The sequence below is a fragment of the Gopherus evgoodei genome, chromosome 7, assembly GCF_007399415.2.
Source record: "Gopherus evgoodei ecotype Sinaloan lineage chromosome 7, rGopEvg1_v1.p, whole genome shotgun sequence".
Classification (NCBI taxonomy): domain Eukaryota; kingdom Metazoa; phylum Chordata; order Testudines; family Testudinidae; genus Gopherus; species Gopherus evgoodei.
In genome coordinates, this window is record NC_044328.1 from 70,719,247 (window position 1) to 70,741,507 (window position 22,261).

General features: G+C 43.7%; 1 protein-coding gene across 1 annotated transcript in view; it reads left to right on the plus strand.

The window, feature by feature from the left end:
- ANTXRL (ANTXR like) overlaps window positions 1-22,261 on the plus strand; it is a 79,801-nt gene that overhangs the window by 14,289 nt on the left and 43,251 nt on the right. The window contains exons 2-9 of the mRNA XM_030570681.1: window positions 3,288-3,359; window positions 4,470-4,541; window positions 6,833-6,914; window positions 7,022-7,055; window positions 9,223-9,302; window positions 10,580-10,648; window positions 10,832-10,912; window positions 11,017-11,077. Of these exons, the coding sequence (XP_030426541.1) occupies window positions 3,288-3,359; window positions 4,470-4,541; window positions 6,833-6,914; window positions 7,022-7,055; window positions 9,223-9,302; window positions 10,580-10,648; window positions 10,832-10,912; window positions 11,017-11,077 (551 nt within the window). The remainder of the gene's footprint in view (window positions 1-3,287; window positions 3,360-4,469; window positions 4,542-6,832; window positions 6,915-7,021; window positions 7,056-9,222; window positions 9,303-10,579; window positions 10,649-10,831; window positions 10,913-11,016; window positions 11,078-22,261) is intronic.

Genomic DNA, 22,261 nt, shown 5'->3' on the forward strand with positions numbered 1-22,261 from the left:
AAGCATTTCTATTCTAATGGACTGTTTTCAGTAGCTGAAAAATTTCTCCAGCTTTCACCTTCCAGGCTGATATTTATAGGTCTGTTCTCTACCAGGGGGTGATTTTTTATTTATTTATTTATTTTTAGACTGAGCAAAAACAGTTCAGCTATTTTTGAGTAGGCAGTGGGTGAAAAAGATACATTTTTGGCATGATAAAGAAAATCTGTTGCGATCATTCTTTTCAAATCGCGCTAACCCTGCAGCGGTTTGGGGGTAGAAACTTGAAATCCAGCCTGAAATAGTCTCTAAATTGGACATACTAGTAATAGCAGGGATCATATCTAGCTCCTAGATAGCACTTTTCATTAGCAGTTCTCTGAGCACTTTACAAAGGGAGGCAGAATCATTGTACCCATTGTGCAGATGAGGAAACTGAGGCACGAGTACGCTTGTTCCTTGCAAAGACCCATTGGAAATCTTTTTTGGATTTAGCTGAGTTATCATCACTCAGAGTGGATTTTCAAAGTAGCCTAATGGAGTCAGAAGAACATACATTTTCTAATTCACAGGAAAAGGTTCCTCCACTAGCACCACCCCACTGTTCTGGTGACACTGCACGTGCGTGTGGGGCGGGGGTGGAGTGGAATTTCTCTTTCAGCATGTAGGTCCCGTGTGGAATCTGATCTTGAGGGTGCGCCGAGGCAGAGCTTCTAGCTTGGGACGGCGTTCCTTATTGCAACATTTATTTCTATCCCTATCATAATCCTAGTCCCAGATTTGGACCTTAGTGTCCAAAATATGGGGGTTAGCATGAAAACCTCCAAGCTTAATTACCAGCTTGGACCTGGTAAAGCTGCCACCACCCAAAAATTAGAGTGTTTTGGGGCACTCTGGTCCCCCCAAAAACCTTCCCTGGGGACCCCAAGACCCAAATCCCTTGAGTCTCACAACAAAGGGAAATAAACCTTTTCCCTTCCCCCCTCCAGGTGTTCCTGGAGAGATACACAGAAGCAAACTCCGTGAATCTAAACAGAGGGAGTCCACCCTCTCTATTTCCAATCCTGGAAACACAAGCACTTCCCTCTTCACCCAGAGGGAATGTAAAGTCAGGCTAGTAAATCTAACACACACAGATTTCCCCCTGACTTCTTCCTCCCACCAATTCCCTGGTGAGTACAGACTCAATTCCCTGGAGTTCCTCACTAAAAAAAAAACTCCAACAGGTCTTAAAAGAAAGCTTTATATAAAAAGAAAAAAAATACATACAAATGGTCTCTCTGTATTAAGGTGACAAATACAGGGTCAATTGCTTAAAAAAAAATGAATAAACAGCCTTATTCAAAAAGAATACAATTCAAAGCCCTCCAGCAACTATATTCATGTAAATACAAAAGAACATATAAATCCCTATCTGATCTTTGATACTTACAACTGGGAAACAGAAGATTAGAAAGCAGGAAACAGAAATCACTTCTCATAGCCGAGAGAGCATACAGGCAGAAGACCAAGAACAAAGGACTCGCACACAAACTTCCCTCCACCCAGAGTTGAAAAAATCCTGTTTCCTGATTGGTCCTCTGATCAGGTGCTTCAGATACTTCTTTCCAGGTGAAAGAGACTTTAACCCTTAGCTATCTGTTTATGACAATCCCCACTGTCCAACATGATGCCTGCTGTTTCGTTTACTACATGGCATCAGATTTGTGCAGTGAATGAGGCAGGGGTCCCCCAGAAAACAATAGCATGTGATCATAGGGGCAGGGCTACATAAGGAGGCCTGTTCTGTCTATCTTAGGTAGTTATATGGCCCCATTACCTTGATAATGGATTTGTCTTCACATCAGCCCTGTGAGATAGGACCAGTCTATTAGCCCAATTTTACAGAGGGGGAACTGAGGCATGGAAAGACTAAAAACTTGCTCAAGATCATGCAGAAAGTCTGTGGTGAAGTGGGGAATTGAACCCTAAATCCTAGGCGTGCACCCTAACCACTGGACCATGCTTCCTCTGTCAATGCCTGCTTTTTCCATGTTCTGGCAGAGCACAATGGCTAAGGTCAATAAAATTGGCACTTAAGGCAGAGAGCAGTTTATCATGTCTTGCTTGGTGGTGGTTATGCTTTAATTTGGTTACCTCCTTGTATTTCCCCATTGCATAGCAGAAGAATTCACATGGTGTAATAAGCCCTCGCTCTATGATCTTTCAGCGGATGTTGTTGTTTGTTTATGTAACTTTCTGCCTATGGTTTGCATCTCCTCTGCTTGTGATTCAGTGCCTGGGACATGGAATACATGAATTTGCCCGGCAAAGAGAGTGAATCCAAGTGTGATAGACAGTAGAGTCCAAGGCAGGGCTCCTAAACACTCCGATCTCTCACCCTTCAGAGACTTTATAATGGTCTGAAAATGTTCATTGCTACAACGTAAGGGCAAAATACTCCTCTCTAACCCATATAGTGGAAATGTACTTCTTATTTGCTTTACAGTAACACCTAGAAGTCCCACTGCGCTAGGTGCTGTACATACATTTAGTAAGAGACAGTTTTTGCCCCAAAGAGTTTACAGTCTAAATGGATGAGACACTGGAGGTGATATTATTCCCATTTTACAGATGGGAAGCTGAAGCACAAAGACTTAAGTGACTTGCTCAAGGTCATATAAGAAATCTGGGGTAGATCCAGGAATTGAACTCAGATCTCCTGAGGTTTAGCCCTGTACATTAGCCACAATATTAGCCTTCCTCTCTGGATTACTTTGAAAGTCCACTCTACCTAAATGAGCAGGAATCCATGGATATTTTCTCCCATACATGCTGAGAGAGGAGAAAATTAGAGCTGAGATTGTTCAGTGCAGCTCTGAGAGCAGAATTGCACCCTGGGAAAGCAAATCCTTCATCTCATCACAAGTCTTAGCAAAATAAAATAAAAAGAAATTACAGTTTAAAAAAGGACAGGGAATTTTACACTGTAAAAATGAATAAAAACAACTGGCAGAACGCTCTCTTCATGTGGCTTAAAAATACGCTGTGTACAGTAGAATAATTATGACCCAATCCTGCTTCCCTTTAAGTGAGTGGGAGTTTGCCGTTGATTTCAGTGGGAACATGACTGGGCCCATTGTTAACCTTTAGAATGGAATTGTTGTAGACGGGTGGTATTTCAAAGGAGCTTCAGAGAGTTATAGTTGTCAAACTCCTGTTGATTTGTTTCTAACTGCCTTAGAAAATCCCATCCTAAATATTCAGTAGGTTGCAGTCAATTCCACTGCAGGGGGAAATTAACCTAACTGGTTATAATTTGCATTTAGGTCTGGAAGCGTCAGAAACCACTGGACAGAGATCTACTCTTTTGTCGAAAGCCTGGCTGAGAAGTTTATAAGGTATAGTTTTCGCAAGAGGAAACTTCAGTTACAATATACATAGTGACAGGTTTCAGAGTAGCAGCCGTGTTTGTCTGTATCCGCAAAAAGAACAGGAGTACTTGTGGCACCTTCTAGACTAACACATTTATTTGAGCATAAGCTTTCGTGGGCTACAGCCCACTTCATCTGATGCATAGACTGGAACGCACAAACAGAAGATATTTATACATACAGAGAACATGAAAAGGTGGGAATAGCCATACCAACTGTAAGAGGCCAATCAATTGAGATGAGCTATCATCAGCAGGAGGAAAAAAAAACTTTTGAAGTGATAATTGAGATGACCCATAGAAGGTGTGAGGATACTTAACATGGGGAAAACAGATTAAATTAGTGTAATGGCCCAATCATTCCCAGTCTCTGTTCAAACCTAAGTTAATTGTATCTAATCTGCATATTAATTCAAGTTCAGCAGTCTCTCTTTGGAGTCTGTTTTTGAAGTTTTTTTGTTGTAAAATTGCCACCTTCAAGTCTATCACTGAATGGTTAGAGAGGCTAAAGTGTTCTCCCACTGGTTTTTGAATGTTATGATTCCTGATGTCAGATTTGTGTCCATTTATTCTTTTACATAGACTGTCTGGTTTGGCCAATGTACATGCAGAGGGGCATTGCTGGCATATGATGGCATATATCACGGTAGATATGCAGGTGAACTAGCCCCTGATGGCATGGCCACACCATCATGTGCCAGCAATGCCCCTCTGCCATGTACGTTGGCCAAACCGGACAGTCTCTATGCAAATTTTACAACAAAAAAACTTCAAAAACAGACTCCAAAGAGAGACTGCTAAACTTGAATTAATATGTATGTTATAAATATCTTGAATTAATATGTATGTTATATGTATGTATATTTATCTTCTGTTTGTGTGTTCCAGTCTATGCATCTGATGAAGTGGGCTGTAGCCCACGAAAGCTTATGCTGAAATAAATTTGTTAGTCTTGAAGATGCCACAAGTACTCCTGTTCTTTTTGTGAATATACATAGTGTTTCACCTGCTGCTTTCTTAGAGGCTGCTGAATATACTGAGATAATCTTGTGTGTGATGTGGATTTGTTCTGTTTCAGTCCAATGCTGCGCATGTCCTTCATTGTCTTTTCCTCACGAGGCACTACGATCATGAAGCTAACAGAAGACAGGTAAATACTTCACTTCCTTCAGACCAATAGAACTAGGGACTCCTTAACAACTGCAAGAGCTCAGGACTGGCTAACGTTAGTCTTTAGTGTGGATCCACTCCTGCGCCTATTGGACTACATTGCGGTGCTTCCCTTGGGAGCAGAATCGAAGGCCATATGCAGCCCTTTGGTATCCCATTTGCAGCCTTGTGGCAAGCAGATAGCTCAGTGTGCAGGTGCTCTATCAAGCTGCATTTCTAAGGCAAGTCCAGCGCTTGTAATCCGGGAGCCAGTTGCCTGATCTAGGTACACCAGCTCCACCCCACTGATTTCAGAAGGGCAGTTCTGGGGTAAGAGAGAGCAGGCCCTGGTGCTGCCTGCAGAAGACGCTGTGTGATAAAGTGCTGCAGTGTTCTCCAGGAGCGGTCCAAAGCATTTCAGCAATCAATCCTGCATGGTCCTGGACCACTGCTAAAAGATCATAGAAGATTAGGGTTGGAAGAGACCTCAAAAAGTCATCTAGTCCAACCCCTGCTCAAAGCAGGACGAACCTCCAAACAGATTTTTACCCCAGTTCCCTAAATGGCCTTCTTAAGGATTGAACTCACAACCCTAGGTTTAGCAGACTAATGTTCAAACCACTGAGCTATCCCTGCCCCCCACCCAACATGGCTGGGTATTGTTTTGCAAGAAGTGCTTTCTACTCACACCATCTGCTTTGAATGCCATGCTGCTGCAAAGCCAGCCAGAAGAGAATTGCATCCTGTGCTCCAGTGAGAGAAAGAGGAGAATCTGAGACTGCAGCAAACCCTCTTTTTCTGCCACCCTTTGCAACCAAATTCACTCTCCATTGATTGAGTTAGGGCTGAACTTTGTCTTCACATAGTCTGTTTCCCTCTCCTTTCTGCTATATCTATCACACTGGCCATCTCTCCCTATGTGTCTGGTGTTGGTAGTGCTGTGTGCCTACGTCAGTCTGAAGCACTTCTTAAAGGGAGGAGAGGGGAATTGGAATAGTGTCTAACCGACATCCAGAGACAGCCTCCCAGATCCTCCTTCTGCATCTTCCGGGGCCTGGCCCTGAAACCTACTGGAGTGTTTCCATTGACTTTACTGGGCTTCGGATCAGGCCCCAAGTGGGTGTCTAGGGCCCGGAGCTAGCTTGTATTTACCTTGCTCAGGTGGATTTGCCCTTTGCAAGGTGAAAGGTCGATGCTAACCCTGTGGCGATGTTGGAAACTGGCATTAAAATGTTCCCTGATCTACCCCCCCTGCCATATGCTATTCCCGGAGTGCCATTTCAGCTCGCCTTACACTTTGAAAGGGCAGAATGTGCTCCTTGCCCCAGGGGCATCGCTCCTCAGAGCCTCAGATTTCTCCTCTGTCCCACAAAAACTCACACTGCCTCGCTGTTTATTACTGTGCTGCCCAAATGGCTGGATCACCAAACGAAGGCTGGGGAGAATGTCCCAGGTGTTTATGAATGTTTCTCTGCAGCATCTGACTTTTGGACTTCCTAGGTTCTTCCTTTGGGGACCTACTGCTGTTATGAGTGGCCTCAAGACAGGCTCAGGGCCCCATTGCGCTAGGCGCTGTACATACACAGACAGCTATGATTCTGATACCCTCATATTGAGTGGCACCTTCCATGAGTGGACTTTGAGTGAAACCTTCATGGAATAAAGTGCTATTCAAGATGAGTGACAGTATCAGAATCTGTCCCAGGATAAGGAACAGTTTATGCCCCCAGATGTTTATCGGGGGAAAGAGGGTTGATCACTTTTCACTGCGCCAGATTAGGAAGCCCACAACATTCGGACGCTTTTTCCATACACTTTGGCCTCTTGTAGTTATTTTGGGTCAGACCATAACTCAAGATTTAACCAGCTCTAAGGGCTGTCCGAATCATGAGTTTTGGTTTGCACTTTATAGTGTTTGGGGCCATTGGAATGAAGATTTCAACCCTGAGTGAAATTTGCTAGAATTTATATCTGTTTTTTCTTTTTAATGTGGTCTGATCCCTAATTATTAATATACCCCCATTGCAACTATGGAACAGGATCCTTCAAATGCGTTTGCCATGACGTTATATCCTGGCTCCATTTCTACATGCCATTGGGTGCAGGGCAGCTTTCAGCATGTTGGGTTGTAGTGATGCTGTTTTTACTGACCCTTTGGCTCATGTATCTGTGGTGGTGCATTGTTCTGTTCTGATCAAGTGCTCTCGGGGGCTGCATCTCTTGCTGAGTTTCAGGAATGTCTCAACGCAGAAAAATGAGATTTTTTTTTTTTTTAATTCTTCTCTTTTCAAGGGAAGCCATAAGACGGGGGCTTGAGATTCTTCAGTCTGAAATGCCTGGAGGAGATACATTCATGCATGAAGGATTTAAAAGGGTACACGCTATGAAACCTTCTCGCTTTGATTTATACTCCTTAACTTCTGCTTCTCTTGCCCCTGTTGGACCTAAAAAGAGATAATAACTTTTTACTCTTTGTTGCAGGCAAATGAACAGATTTATCATGAAAACTATGGAGGTAGGGACACTTCTCACTGCCATCATTTATTTTCATTGAGAAGTTGGGGAGGATGGGGCTGTCAGCATGACCTGTAATTAACCCGTGAGAGAAAGAAATGTCGGGGAGGAGCTAGTATTACACTGTCTTTCCATTCCAGTTTGATTAAAGACCTGCTTTCAAATTCATAGATTCTAAGGCCGGAAGGCACCACTGTGATCTTCTAGTCTTGACTTCCTGCATGACACAGGATTGCACCCAGCACTCCAGGCAGTGAGCCTAGTAATTGTTCAGCTGATTGGACACAGTCTAGAAGTATTGGGCTTTACATGTATCATTCCATTTTGAAGCACCCAGTCCTATCTGCCTGATGTACCCTAAACTCTCATTTGACTTTCAGCATTGCTGTGAGTGCGATCTGACACTCATTGCATTCAGTCAGAGATGTCCCATTGATTTCACTGGGCTTGGATCAGGTTCTCTGTCCTTCTGAACTTAAAAGTAACCTAACGTGCGGGTGGGGGAGTATGTTTTTGTCCTTTTTTGATTCTATGCATAAAGGTGGCTTAACATTTAAATAATGTATTTTTCCTGCTTGTATTTTACCTTGGCTATATCAGGAGTGTCAAGACTTTTCTTCTCTATGTTGTTGGAGTTCTCCTGGGAGGACGCAGAGATCTGGGTTAGGGGCTTGCTAGGCTCCTAATTGAATTAGTGGTGGGTTTTAACAAAAGTGCCCTTCTCCCAAGTGTTTATCTAGTATTTGAGTTAAGCAGGTGTTTAGAAAAACAAAAATCTAAAGAGTCTGCATAAAAATGGCCTCTCCTCTCAGTCAATGAACCTACTAGTTTTCCAGGAAAAAAAAGTGTCAACACAATAGCTAAAGTAAAATACCATGAAGAAGAAAAAATGTAAAACATAAAATAACAGCAATGATCTTTCCAACCTTCTTCAACTATTAAAAAAAAAAAAAAAAAAAAGCGAGGTCAAGACCCATTTTTCCCACCTGCAGGTCACCTTTAAGGCTTCATGTTTGTGCCTATGACATGACATGGCAAGGACTGCATGGCATAAGAAACCTGTCAAAACTCATCAGGCTCTTTAATTTCCAGTAATACTAGAAAGACATTTGAAACAGAAAGAAATTACTTTAAAAACCAACATTCCTGGTCTCCCCCATTGCCCAGAAAACAAATGCTTGTATTTTAACTGCTGGGCTTAAGAAGTTACATCAGATGTGTGTAATAGACTGAGCCACAATTTACGTACTAGTTGGGAGTAATTTTGCTAGAGCGCTATATTTGGCTGTATATTGCTCTGCTGTATACTGGGCTACTCGCTGTTGCTAAAACTTGCCTGGAATAAAGCCGGCACAACCTTTAAGGCCTATTTTGAAGATTTAGGTGGGATGTAAGAGGTGCGTCAGCCATGTGCTGGATCTCCACGCATGCGTGAATTTTTTCCCTGTGGCCTGTTCCTGCAGTCTTTGCACACCTGTAATCCCCACTGACTTCAGGGAGCATTCTTACGCAAGGAATGCAGGAGTTCTCACACAAATCCTGCTCACTATACTCACCTTGTTGGGGAGAATTGCTCCTTTTCTGACCTGCAGGAGAAGGTGTTGGGATGGCAGGATGCGTTAGGGAGATCACCCCAGCTTGCTCTGTCATGGCGCAGGAATTGGCATCCCCTTCAATGAATGAACCCCCTGAACCCACAGACCCCTGCTGCCTTTCTCTGCAATGGCCACACTCAGAAATGCTTGTCAAGGGGCGATTCCCCCCTCCCTTCTCCCTCTGGCCTCCCTCTGACCTACCACAAGGTTCACTGCAGAATCCTCAGTGGGATCCAAGCAGGAAAGAGGACTGACATGAGGCAGCAGGCTCCAGGGAGGTCTGTGCATGGATGCTGCTGGAGCAGTACTCTCCTGACTCGCACTGATTCCCCCCCGGTGCTGCTTGTGTGATAAAGACGAGTAGGATTTGGCTCATAACACGCTGTTCTGGGTCAGATCTTCAGCTGGTATAGATTGTCATAACTCCACTGTGGTCATTTTAGATCAGCTGAGCCTTAGAGCTCTGTATTCATTTGTCAGCAAAGGATGCATTGCCTAAGCTTATTTATCCATTGCCAAAGCTTCTGTATCATTCATACCTAACCCCAGCCATTTTCACTCTTGCCCCTGTAGGACTCCGGACAGCTAGTGTGATTATTGCTCTGACAGATGGGGAGTTGCAAGAGGTTCAGTTTTATTATGCAGAAAAAGAAGTAAGTCCTCATCGAATTTACCCAAGTAGCTAAGGGTATGTCTACAGTGCAATTAGACACCCATGGCTGGCCCATACCAGCTACCTGGCCTTGTGTTCCCGGAGCTATTTAACTGTGGCATAGACATTTGGGCTCAGGCTGCATCTTCAGCTGTGGGACCCTCCCACCTTGCAGGGTCCTAGAAACCAGGCTCATGCCTGAGCCTGAATGTCTCCACTGCAATTAAACAGCCCTTCGCCCGAGCCCAAGTCAGCTGGCACGGGCTAGCAGCGGGTTTTTAATTGCAGTGCAGACGTACACTAAGTGGTTCATGTCAAACTTGGGAGCATCTGCTCTTGGTTCCAGTGTACCTGGTGTCATAAACAATAGCTAAGGGTTAATGTCTCTTTTACCTGGAAAAAAGTAATATGAACCACCTGACCAGAGGACCAATCAGAAAACAAAATTTTTTTCAACTCTGGGTGGAGGGAATTGTGTGTCTAAGTTCTTTGTCTGTCTGCCTGTATGCTCTCTCAGATGAGAAGTAATTTCTATTTCCTGCTTTCTAATCTTCTGTTTCCCAGTTGTAAGTACAAAAAAATCAGATAGGATTTATATGGTTTTTTTTTGTATTTACATGAATATAGTTGCTAAAGTGCTTAAATTGTATTCTGTTTGAATAAGGCTGTTTATTCAATATTCTTTTAGGCAATTGACCCTGTATTTGTCACCTTAATACAAAAAAACCATTTTTATGTATTTTTCTTTCTTTTTGTATAAAGCTTTCTTTTTAAGACCTGTTGGAGTTTTTCTTTAGTGGGAAATTCCAGGGAATTAAGTCTGTACTCACCAGAAAATTGGTGGGAGGAAAAAGTCAGAGGGAACTCTGTGTGTGTTAAATTTACTAGCTTGATTTTGCATTCCCTCTGGGTGAAGAGGGAAGTAATTCTGTTTTCCAGGACTGGGAACGGGAAGGGTGGAGTCCTTCTGCTTAGATTCACGGAGGTTGCTTCTGTGTAGCTCTCCAGGAGCACCTGGAGGGGGGAAGGGAAAAAGGGTTATTTCCCTTTGTTGTAGACTCAAGGGTTTGGGTCTTGGGGTCCCCAGGGAAGGTTTTCGGGGGGACCAGAGTGCCCCAAAACACTCTAATTTTTTGGGTGGTGGCAGCAGTACCAGGTCCAAGCTGGTAACTAAGCTTGGAGGTTTTCATGCTAACCCCCATATTTTGGACGCTAAGGTCCAAATCTGGGACTAGGTTATGACACCTGGCTTTGCATGTAATGATGTCTTTCATGTAGGCCGACAGAGCCAGAAGCCTCGGAGCTATCGTTTATTGCGTTGGAGTGAAAGACTTTAATGAAACTCAGGTAATTTTGGGACTTTCTTTTTTTTGTTCTCCGCACCCATTAACAGCATCAGATGAGGTCATTTACTTAATTACCAGTAAATAAATCCATACCTGTCAGAGCTTTGCCTGTCAGCAGATAGGCTCAGTTTTAGATGCTCCAATTTTGTTTGCCTTGTGCATTTATGATGGTCTTTCTTTGCAGCTGTCTACAATTGCTGACAGCATTGATCACGTTTTCCCGGTAACGGGCGGCTTTTATGCCCTAAGAGGCACTATTGATTCGGTGAGTGGGATACTGCAAAATCAAGAGAAATGCGCCCTTTCCCACATTTGTTAAGTGGCAAAAGAACATAGATGATCAAAAATCCCATTATCTTCATCTCTTAGATTCTGAAGAAATCCTGTATTGAGATCCTGGCAGCTGAACCATCCAGTGTCTGTGCAGGAGGTGAGCTTATATTGAAATCAAATGATATAGCAAAGGAGAGTGGAATTACAAAAAATGTCTGATAGCTCCCTACAAAAAGCAGATCCAAAACCCATGGAAGTCAATGGAAAGTCTCCCACTGGGCTTTAGAAAAGGCCCAGTGAGTCTGTGCTCAGCACAAGAAGGAAACTACCAATGTAAAGATAGGCTCAGCTTTTCAAAGGCACCAAAGGGAACTGAAATTAGCAGGAATTGGGGTAGTGTTTTCAAAAGCATCCAAGTGACTTAGGAGGCTAAGTCCCTTTTTCCAAAGTGACTCATGGTCAGATTTTCAAAGGTGTCTGCAGAGAGGCACCTAGGCACAGATCCTCAAAGGGTTTTAGGCTCTTTACTCCTATTGGCATCCCACCTGCATAAGTGCTTTTGAAAACCCCACTAGATGCCTGTTTGTATCTTTAGGCACCTATATAGTTTTGAGGATCTGGTCCTTAGGAACCGAATTCTAAGAGAAAGGCAAAGGGATTTAGGCTTCCGGGTGGTTACATAATTTTTGGGACCTAGATTCCTATATCCCCGAGCCGACTTTGAAAATTTCAGCCATTTATTACAATATTAGGATCTGCTCTTATAGCCCTCATATACATAAGCAATCTTTACTCACGTGAGTAATCCTAGTGACTTACATTGGACTACTCAAATGAGTAAAGATTGCTCTGTCTAGGCCTAGAAGCCACACCCATCACTGTACTAGCTGAGTAGTTTTCAGGCTGCTTGTTCCTGCTAGCCCGGTTCTGGTTGCCTCCCATCCACAGACTGACATAGGCCTAGCCTTGCTTAGCTTGAAAATGAAGCATGAGTAAAGCACAAGGTGATATGATTTTGTATGTGTCCAGGGCTGCTATTTACACAAGGAAGGGTTTGCAGAAAGAGGGCGTGCTCAAGTGTTACACTCATAAAAAGATTTTGGAAAGTACTTTGCATGAAATGATGGTATCATGTGGCTTAAATCCTATAGTCATTACTCAGGAAAAATCTCCCTTGAAATCAGTAGGTGTTACACTTGGCTAAGGACTCCAGAATGTATTAAGCTGGTTACGAAGGTCAAAAGATTATGAACCATTTTCCAAAATTTTCTTAATTCATTATTTTTTAAAATTCAAAAATTTTTGACCAGCAGTATAACTGGTCAATTAACATAGGGAGATTTAATGGCAATTTTGTTTACATTTTTCCTGACCTTTTCCCAGCATATTGAAATATTGTCAAAATTTCAAACGTCAAAAAATGTGACCAGTTCTGATAATAATGAAAATAAAATGAAGACACCTCATATCTTTCCTTTCATCTGAAGAATACCAACTGCTGCTTACTTTCTGAACAAAATACCCACTTACTGTACCAATAGATTGCAACCTGTGTCACAATTTTCAGGAAATATTAGCATGTTTGGCTTTATTCGAAATTGCAAGCAGTCAAAGTGATGATTTTATAAAACACACATGGATGTTTCAGGTTTAAGGAAAGGTGATCGGAGCTGTACTGAAACAGAAATAATGAACTGCATAGACCAAGATACTTGGTGATTTGTAAAGTGTTAGCATTTTGCATATTCATAATGAAAGAACAGCTAGTGTATTTGGTAAATGCAAAGTATCCCCAGGGGAGCTGGTGCTAATGACATGCCTTTCGTGTTTAGTATATTTTGAACATGTAACCCTTCTGGTTTGTGTTAGCAATTCATTTGCTGTGTTTTTGTCTGTTTAGAAGACTATTGCAGCAGAGTAATAATGACACCATAAGCTTGCTGTAAGGTATAATTTACAGCATGGTTATTTAGAGCTTATGGTATTGTCTTCCATTCATTTGCTTATACATTACAAAAATGTGCACACTCAAAATAGCAATGGTGCATGAAAGCTAGACCAAAGATGTAATTTGAGGAAAATCTAGTAAATATTGCAGAGAAGAGAAATTTTTGTTCAGTCTTCATTCCCACATGTGAATTGCTGGAGGATGCTGCATTATGTATCTCATTTTAAAACATCCTCTGGCGCTTCCACTGTCTTCTGAATATTCCCAAAGGAGAAAAGGCGGAGAAGATATTTGCCACAAGACATTATCCATGAATTACTAAAAATGGAAGCTTACTGATTAAAAAAAAAAGTCCTGGTAGAGCTGGTTAAAGAACAGGGAAACAACTTAGTGAAAAATCACATTTCAGAACTGTTTTCAATTCATAAGGGTTTGAAATGGACCCATCTTTTGTTTTATTTATTTTGCAAATATTTTCAATATAAATATATGGAAAAGGTTTTCAGCAAGAAAACAAATCTGATAACCAGTTTTTTGTCAAATGAAAAATTTCAGTAACCATTTCAATAACATGCTTTTATACATTTTGATAAAAGTTTTGAAAATTTCATGAAAACTGAAAGATTTTGCAGAGTTGATATTTTTTCTTGAATAAGTTTTCTCTCTCTCTCTCTCTCTCTCTGTCTTTTTTTTTTTTTTTTTTTTAAGCCATATTTCAAGAAAAATTTCTTCCAGCTCTCCTTCCTGGTTTATTAGTTCTAAAACTTTCCCCTTTTTGCTGATGGAAATAGATTAAAAGATGAACTGAAATATATATGTGACTTTCGAGATGAGCAAAATGTTTAATGGAGCTAAAATGATTCTTTTTAAACTTTTTGATTTTCTGAACATTTTGAAAAATGTTGTTTTTGGGTCAGCCTGACACACTTTTTAAAATTGTCAGCAAAATAATCAGTTATTTGCACAGTGCTGGAGAGTCATTTCTCTGAAATAGGGGGCACTGCTTGTGGTTCTATATGAGCTCTGTGCCTATTAATAAATATTTGGAGGATCCAAAAATCTTGATAAAGTGGCACATCCGTACTTACATCAATATCTCTGGACAACAATATACAGTTGTTGTTTAGTTTAAATGCAGTGTGATTTATACAGTTCATTACTTCATCTTTGTTAAGGTCTAACTCATTTACACACACACACACACACACACACACACACACACACACACACACACACACAGAGATATAGTACAGTCAGTCTGATATATAGAGACACACACACACACACACACACACACACAGATGTGTACATATTAATTCCTATCTCTAGCTCTTTTGGAAGTTTCCTTAAACCAACAGTGAAGCCTGTTTGCTTTTGGCTCTGAAATATGCACATCCTGGAGCCAGCCATGCATTTTGCATGAAATTCACCAAAGTGGGGGCGTTGTGGTTAATTGGGGGCTTATTAATAATTCTTAGTGACAATTTTAATCTTTATTCTATAATGCCAGATTATGTGTTACTAAATCAATGGGACTTTTGCTTGAATAGGGACCGCAGCAGGTTTTGGCCTGTTCATTATGAATAATAATTACCATTATATGTGTATTTACTATTTAACAACGCTCTCAGCTTCACTTTTGAGTTGCCAGTGGCTTAATAAATTGCTAAGGAAATGACTTCTATGTGGCGTTAGCTGAATTTTGACTAGTTCCAGTCTGGGGGTGGTATGTCTGAGGTGGAGCTGGCTGGTACATTTATTTACAAATTGATCTAGCTGGGTTATGACAGCTCTCTGATGCTTAATGCTTTTTGACCCTGCAAATTTATAGTTCCTTATGTGGGGAAATGTACTTAGGTCTTTCTGTTCCCGCTGATTGAAAGTGACCAAGACATGCAGCCTGTAAACAGGCGAGCAGTGTGGAATGGAGGTGCAGGGTCTGCTGTTTGACAGCATCATTGCTTTGATTAGGCGCTCGGTACACAGATGTGATTGAAAGGTTTTGCTGGATGTGGCATCCTACTGGCCCCGTCAACTCCCAGGTGTGGATGCAAGGAGTCAGCTCCTCATCAGAGTCAGAGAAGCGGAGCCGACAGCACAGCCACCGCGCACCAGCTTCAACCCACCATCTCGCTGCCAGCGCTGCCCAGTTATTTCACTGCTGACCTTTTTCCCTTCGCTGTCTTGTCAAAAGCTACAATCTAGAATCTGACAGTAACTAAGAAAGAAAAGGACGCAGCCAGAGCCAGGGCCCAAAATTAAATAGAATTAGCCATTTCAACAGGCCATCAGCCTGAATGTATTAATGCTCCATAGCATCTGACGAGGGGACTGCTCAATAGCAACCACACAATCTAGCCTCAACTGTTTCCATTTCCATGCAAGACTGTTACTGAAACTATACTGTTCCCTTGTGCTCGTGTAGACAGGTTATTATAGGGGCTCTGGGCTGCTTTAGCAAGCATCTGTGCAAAGTTGCAGTGACAGTGAGAAGAAGGGCAGGATGGATAAACTGCCTTGACAAGATTTAAACTTCCAGATGAGGTCGTTACTGGGAACATTTTGCAGTTAGAGTCCTCTGTATTCACAGCGATAAAAAAACCCACTGATATTAATAGTAAGTACACCTTTGTGGCTGCTGTATTTGAAAGCCTGTTCCTTCAGAAAAGCAAACAGCCGTTTCATTTTAACGTGTTGCTTTTATGTACGGACAACAAAAATATCATCTTGCCCAGATGGCGAGATCATTTTGGAGTTAGCAGGTGAAGAAACGTCAGAGTGCAAGACTTGGTACACAAGGATACACATGTACAGCTGCCACTAGAGAGGGCCGTGCGCCGAGAGGGGAATGTAACCCACATTCATGCTGCTGTCGGTTACCTTGGTGTCAAGGAGAAGGTTCTGATTCTGATCAAGAATAACTGCAGTGAAGTAAATTGGTTTACATCAGTGTAAACTGGTGCACAATATGAATCAGGCTTGGAGTAACTCGATTATCATCACTGGAGTTACTGCAGGTTTATACTGGGGAAACAGAGCAGACTGAGGGCCAAATTCAACTAATTTATTTTAAGGAGCATTGGTTGCTGATGCGAATCATGACATAAAAAATAGGCCCAGTTCTGTGCATTCAACTCCCTGATTCAAACCATCCTTCTGCAGTAAAGCACATGCTTACCTTTAGACATGTGTTTGAGCCCCATTGTCTGAAGCACCAGTTTAAGTTTCAGCATGTATTTACGGGGGAGGTTTTCCAACGTGCCAAAGGGATTTAGGTGCATCCGTCTCATTGGACTTCTGCATCTAAATCCTGTAGACACTGGAAATCCTCTCTCTAAGTGCTTTGCTGAGTGGGATGGGTTTAAGCACATGCTTAAACTGGGGCCTTAAAGTACAACTTTCAAAGGTGCCTAAGTGACTTAGAGGCCTATCCCATTGACTTTGAATGGGATTTGGACTCCTAAGACACTTAGATACCTTTTGAAAACTTTGCCTTGAATGACTTTGCTGGGAGCAGAAAGTGAGTAACTGATGGTAGAATATGGGCTACTACAGGTATTTACCGTGTGCAGCTCTGCTTTTGCGGATGGGCTGTTCATTACAGGAGCTCCCTTTTCTCTCCAAAATCTCTTTCCAGCTCTTCACGTTCCTCTAAATCTTGCATTGTCTCTGTAGAACACCAGAGCAGAAAACTAGTGTCCTCTCCTAGCATGCAGTTTTAGATCATGGAGTTCTGATCCACACAATTCCTAGCAGTCACCTGAGCCACTGCTTTTGCAGATCCAACAGGATACCATATATGTCCATAAGGAAGTGTCTCTTTGGGACTTAACCTTTTGGTTGCAGGGCAAACTTGCTGCCCTAGCTGAGGACCATTTGCATCTGTAGTTCTTAAGAACTTCGTACGATACCACATTTGAAATATATTTTATATGAGACACCGGCGGCCAATTGCCACATTCAGGGGCAGCTCTATGTATTTTGCCGCCCCAAGCATGGCTTTTGGCAGCATGCCTGTGGCAGGTCCACTGGTAACGCGGATTCGGCAGCATGCCTGCGGGAGGTCTGCCGGTCCTGCGCCTTCAGCGTACCCGCTGCTGAATTGCCGCCGAAGCCGCGGGACCGGTGGACCTCCCACAGGCATGCCACTGAAGGCAGCTTGACTGTCGCCCTCACGGCGACCGGCAGGCTGCCCCCCGCGGCTTGCCACCCCAGGCACGTGCTTGGTGTGCTGGTGCCTGGAGCCGCCCCTGGACATGTTGCAAAGCCTTAAATGAGGATAGGAAGGCCTGATCCTGCTCTTGTTTGTGCTGGGGTCACTTCATCATTAACTTCAGAGGAGTCACTCTTGATTTACTTCAGGGCAAGTGAGAGCAGCATCAGGATGAGGCCCTGTGAGTCTGGGCTGAATAAGGAGAATGGCTTGGAGCATGTACACAGGTTTGCAGTTGCTGACATAAATGTCCTGAGGAAATTGTTTAATCCATTATTAAATGTGTCAAACAAAGATATCTTAGGCCTGATTCTGATCTCACTCAGACTGGTGTAAATCAAGTACAACTCCACTGAAGTCAGTCAGCCTGATTCTCATCTCATTTACAGTGTTCTGTCCCAGGGTGACTATTGGGTCCCATGAATTTAGCCCTGATTTATGCCAGTGTCACAGGAGAATCAGGCCCACTGATGTCAATGGAATTCTACCCTAGAGGCTATGGAGCACCCGGAGCCTGGCAGGCAGATTCCATCCTCACCCCCCACCGTGGCATCCCCTGGACCATGCTTGTCCATCGTGGCATGGTACCGCTGCCTCCGAGGAGTGTACCTGAGAGGGGGATGAGCTCGTGATGGGTTGGGGATTGGAGCTCCTGGGTCAGACTTCACCTCTGTTCGGTGTGTAGGAGTGAAGGGCAAACCATGGTGTTGCAAAGGGATTGGTTGGAGTCTCTAGGGAACGGTCTCATCCATGTCCGTTTGGCTGTGTTTGTATTCGATCCATAGCCCCTGTGCACTGTGTCCTCCCTGTCACAACTGATGGCTCCTCAGATCTCCAGCCATTGCAATTCCAGCAGGAGCATAGACTAGTAAAAGCGTAATTCCCATCTCATCCAGGTTGATGCCCATGCCAACCTGCTACATGGACAGGGGAGTATAATGTGGAGCTGGGGCCTTTTGCTTGTTTGTTGTATGGATGAGGAGTATTTGCCATATTGGGTCTTAGCACTGGGCTTCTGCCTCTAGCAATGGCCTGTGCTGGATGTGTCACAGGAAACCCAAAATCACTCATTTGCAACCATTGGGGAAGAACCTCAGCTGGGGTAAACCAGCATCACTCCAATTAAGTCGGTGGTGCAATGCTGATTTACACCAGCTGTGGCTCTGAAAGAAATTGTAGCAAACTGGTGTGTTTTTTCACTACGGAAGCTGATTGCAGCTCAGACACTGAAGCCGTCCTTGTCAGTTTCATGTCCTGGTTTTAGGGTGACCAGACAGCAAGTGTGAAAAATCAGGACGGGGTGGGGGGTAATAGGAGCTTATATAAGAAAAAGACTCAAAAATTGGGACTGTCCCTATAAAATCAGGACATCTGGTCACCCTACCTGGTTCGCAGGCAGTAGCACCATGTTACCCTGCTGGGTTTCTCAGCCCTACAAGGGAATGTTTAAGTGCACACCACTTCAGCTAGTGTGGAGGGCAATGCCAGCGGTGGGCCACTGAAGGAGCTATGGAATCCACAATTAAAAGGATCAAGGGTCCCTAACACCCCATGGTAATGGCACAGGGAATTGCGCTACAACCCTGCTCCTTCTCTGGGAGTTGCATTGCACCCCTTGAACCTCATAGATTTTAAAGCCAGAAGATAATACAGGCCAGGGAATTTCACCCAGTGATTCCTGCCCAAGCCCATATTCATCGGGTCATAGATGCCATATCTTGGTGATTGAGCTAGAGCTTATTTTTTTTAGAAAGAAACATCTCATCTTAATGTAAAAACTTCAAGTGAGAGAGAATCTGCCAGATCTCTGGGTAAATGGTTCCCATGGTTACTAAGACCTTCCCTCCTGCACATCACCTGCATAAAAGCCCAGTTCCTTGGATTTCATGCAGGAAAAGTGAACTGCTCTCACTAGGTTTTGTAAAAACTTATTTAAAAAATATAAAATAATCCCCTGTGTTTTAGGGCTAAACTGCTTGACTCCATTAAAAAAAAAATCAGCATTTTGGCTAATTCTCTTTCCCCTGGCGTACCCTGCCTCAGATTTAGCTGCAGGAAGAATCTTTGGTGACAAGTTTGGGATTTTAGCTCCAAAGTCAGTTTCCATACTCCTAAGAATGGCCATACTGGGTCAGACCAAAGGTCTATCTAGCCCAGGAGTAGGCAACCTATGGCACATGTGCCAAAGGCAGCACGCAAGCTGATTTTCAGTGGCACTCACACTGCCTGGGTCCTGGCCACCGGTCCGGAGGGCTCTGAATTTTAATTTAATTTTAAATGAAGCTTCTTAAACATTTTAAAAAACTTATTTACTTTACATACAACAATAGTTTAGTTATATATTATAGACTTATAGAGAGACCTTCTAAGAATGTTAAAATGTATTACTGGCACACAAAACCTTAAATTAGAGTGAATAAATGTAGACTCAGCACACCACTTCTGAAAGGTTTCTAACCCTGATCTAGCCCAGTATCCTGTTTTCTGACAGCGGCCAATGCCAGGTGCCCCAAAGGGAATGAACAGAACAGGTAATCATCAAGTGATCCATCCCCTGCAGCCCACTCTCAGCCTCTGGCAAACAGAGGCTAGGGACACCATCCCTGCTCATCTTGGCTAATAGCAGTCCCTAGTAAACAGTTACTTATGAAGGAAAAATATCACAGGTTGTTTTCTTCCCCCTTCACAACAGAAGCTGCACAAACCAGAGCAGCAGCTCCAGGGCAGCTGGAGTACGTCTCATGTGGCTGGCCTTTTCCTGGACCATAGTTTGTTTCTTCTGGGGACAGGGTGCGGGAGGGAGGGAGAGAGAGTGTGAAGGAAAATGGCAGCTGCCAATTTATTAGTAACTCCCACGATGCTCGCACAGGTTGGTCCTTGTGTGGCTAGAAAGGTCATAGGTTAGAAAAGGTTCAGAGAAGGGCAACTAAAATGATTAGGGGTTTGGAACGGTCTCATATGAGGAGAGATTAAAGAGGCTACAACTTTTCAGCTTTGAAAAAAGGAGACTAAGAGGGGATATGATAGAGGTATATAAAATCATGAGTGATGTGGAGAAAGTAAATAAAGAGAAGTTATTTACTTGTTCCCACAATACAAGAACTAGGGGCCACCAAATGAAATTAATAGGCAGCAGGTTTAAAACAAAAAGAAGTTCTTCACACAGTGCACAGTCAACTTGTGGAACTCCTTGCCTGAGGAGGTGTGAAGGCTAGGACTAGAACAGCGTTTAAAAGAGAACCGGATAAACTCATGGAGGTTAAGTCTGTTAATGGCTATTAGCCAGGATGGGTAAGGAATGTAAGGGTAACCTGTTTGTCAGAGAGTGGAGATGGATGGCAGGAGAGAGATCACTTGATCATTACCTGTTAGGTTCACTCCCTCTGGGGCACTTGGCATTGGCCACTATTGGTAGACAGGATACTGGGCTAGATGGACCTTTGGTCTGACCCAGCATGGCCATTCTTATGTTCTTATTCCATTATTCACCAGGGTTTGTACCAAGGCAAAACTCTCCTCTCTAATCAGCATTGGGGGCGGGGAGGGAAGAGTCTCCATTCTGCCATCTCTCTGGGAATGGAGCTGCTGCTGGGATAGAAGTGTATTGGCAAGGAGATCTCCCATGTGGGTCTGGGAGGAGCATTGTGCCCTGGGTTGTCACAAGTAGGGCCTGGTGCCTCCCTCATTCACATGAGTGTCAACCAAAGTGAAGTCACTCGGGAGGAAACCAGGACTAGTGCGATCCGAATCAGATCCGTGATGTTATCTCAGCACCTTTCGTCTAGGTATGTGGCAGAGGCACATTTTCAAAAGTCACTAAATGCCAAACAGTTAGTCTTGGTACCTGGGACTGGCCTGCTAGAGTCCTGGCCCTTTAAAGATCACCCTCTTGCCTTGCGGGGTAAACTCCATTGCATAGAACTGAGATCCTGTAGAAGGACCCTCTGTCCTGGTTGTAGTCCTAGTTGACAGAGTCCACTGTTAGCCGTCAAGAGTCAGCTGGGTCAGGATATCAGGGGTCAGAGGCAGGAGGCAAACCAGAGATCAGAACCACAAGTCAGAGGTCAGGAGCCAAGCCAGTTCAGGATGCCTGGAAACCAAGCTGGGGGAGGAAAAGCAGGAGGCTCCAGGTACATAGTCCAGAACAGGGTGAATCTCAGGTGTTTGGACAGCTTCCTGTTGCTGGCTTAAGTAGGGCTGATTGGCCAATCGGCTGCTCTGGGACTTTGCTAACAGGACGTCAGAGGTGGAGCCTCAGACTGGTGCTGGGCTTCATGTGTCCTGGGTCAGGAGGCTGCCAAGTGGAGGGTTGAGGCGTGGCTGCTCCTCTGGCCCCAGGTTTGAGGCCCGTGATTCATGACACTCAAAAGATGAACTAGGTGAGGAGCCTCCATCTTCCCTGACTCAGGAGGATCTAATGGCCCATGGCCACCTTCTGCTGTGAAAAGAGAACAAGTTATATACATCCAACCACTAAATGAAATACTCAGCCCTCCTCTGCTGTGGGACAGAACTATCCTCCAGGTGTCCCCAGGCATTCTGAGTCCAATTAGCATCCGCTGGCTTGGCATCCTTGGAGCTTGTCTTGTACAAAGTCACATGCACCGGCCCTGACTCTTATGTACACCAAGGCCACTTCCCACCACTCCAGCAGCACGCAGGGGCCTCAGTGTAAATGGGGCTCAGGCTTTGTGGGTGCTTAGCTAAAAAGGATCTGGATGCAAAGCCCACACTTTGGATGAATATATTATAGGCTGGCTTCCCAGCTGGTGTAAATCAGGGTAGCTCTGTTGATTTCAATGGAGCTGTAGCAACTGACCCCAACTGAGGATCTGGGCCTGTGTTTGGACTGACATATTATTTTGATCTTGAATACTGGAGAGGAACAAACCCTGGGGAAATGAATTCACAGGAGGCAAAACATGACACTGTTGTGAACATTACAAGTAAATATCCCTTAGGGGACTAAAAGAAGTCTTCCACTATTATACAACAATGGTGCCTAAACCACTAGTTTGCACTAGCGACCCTACAATGCTTTGGGTTATTACTACGGAGTAGTGTAGTCATTTATAACAGCAGGGTCAGAGTTAATCATTTGATTCAGACAGAGCAAGAATCAGCTGCTGTCGTGTCCTACTTCAGATCCCACTGGGATTAGACTGAAATGCAGTCTTTGA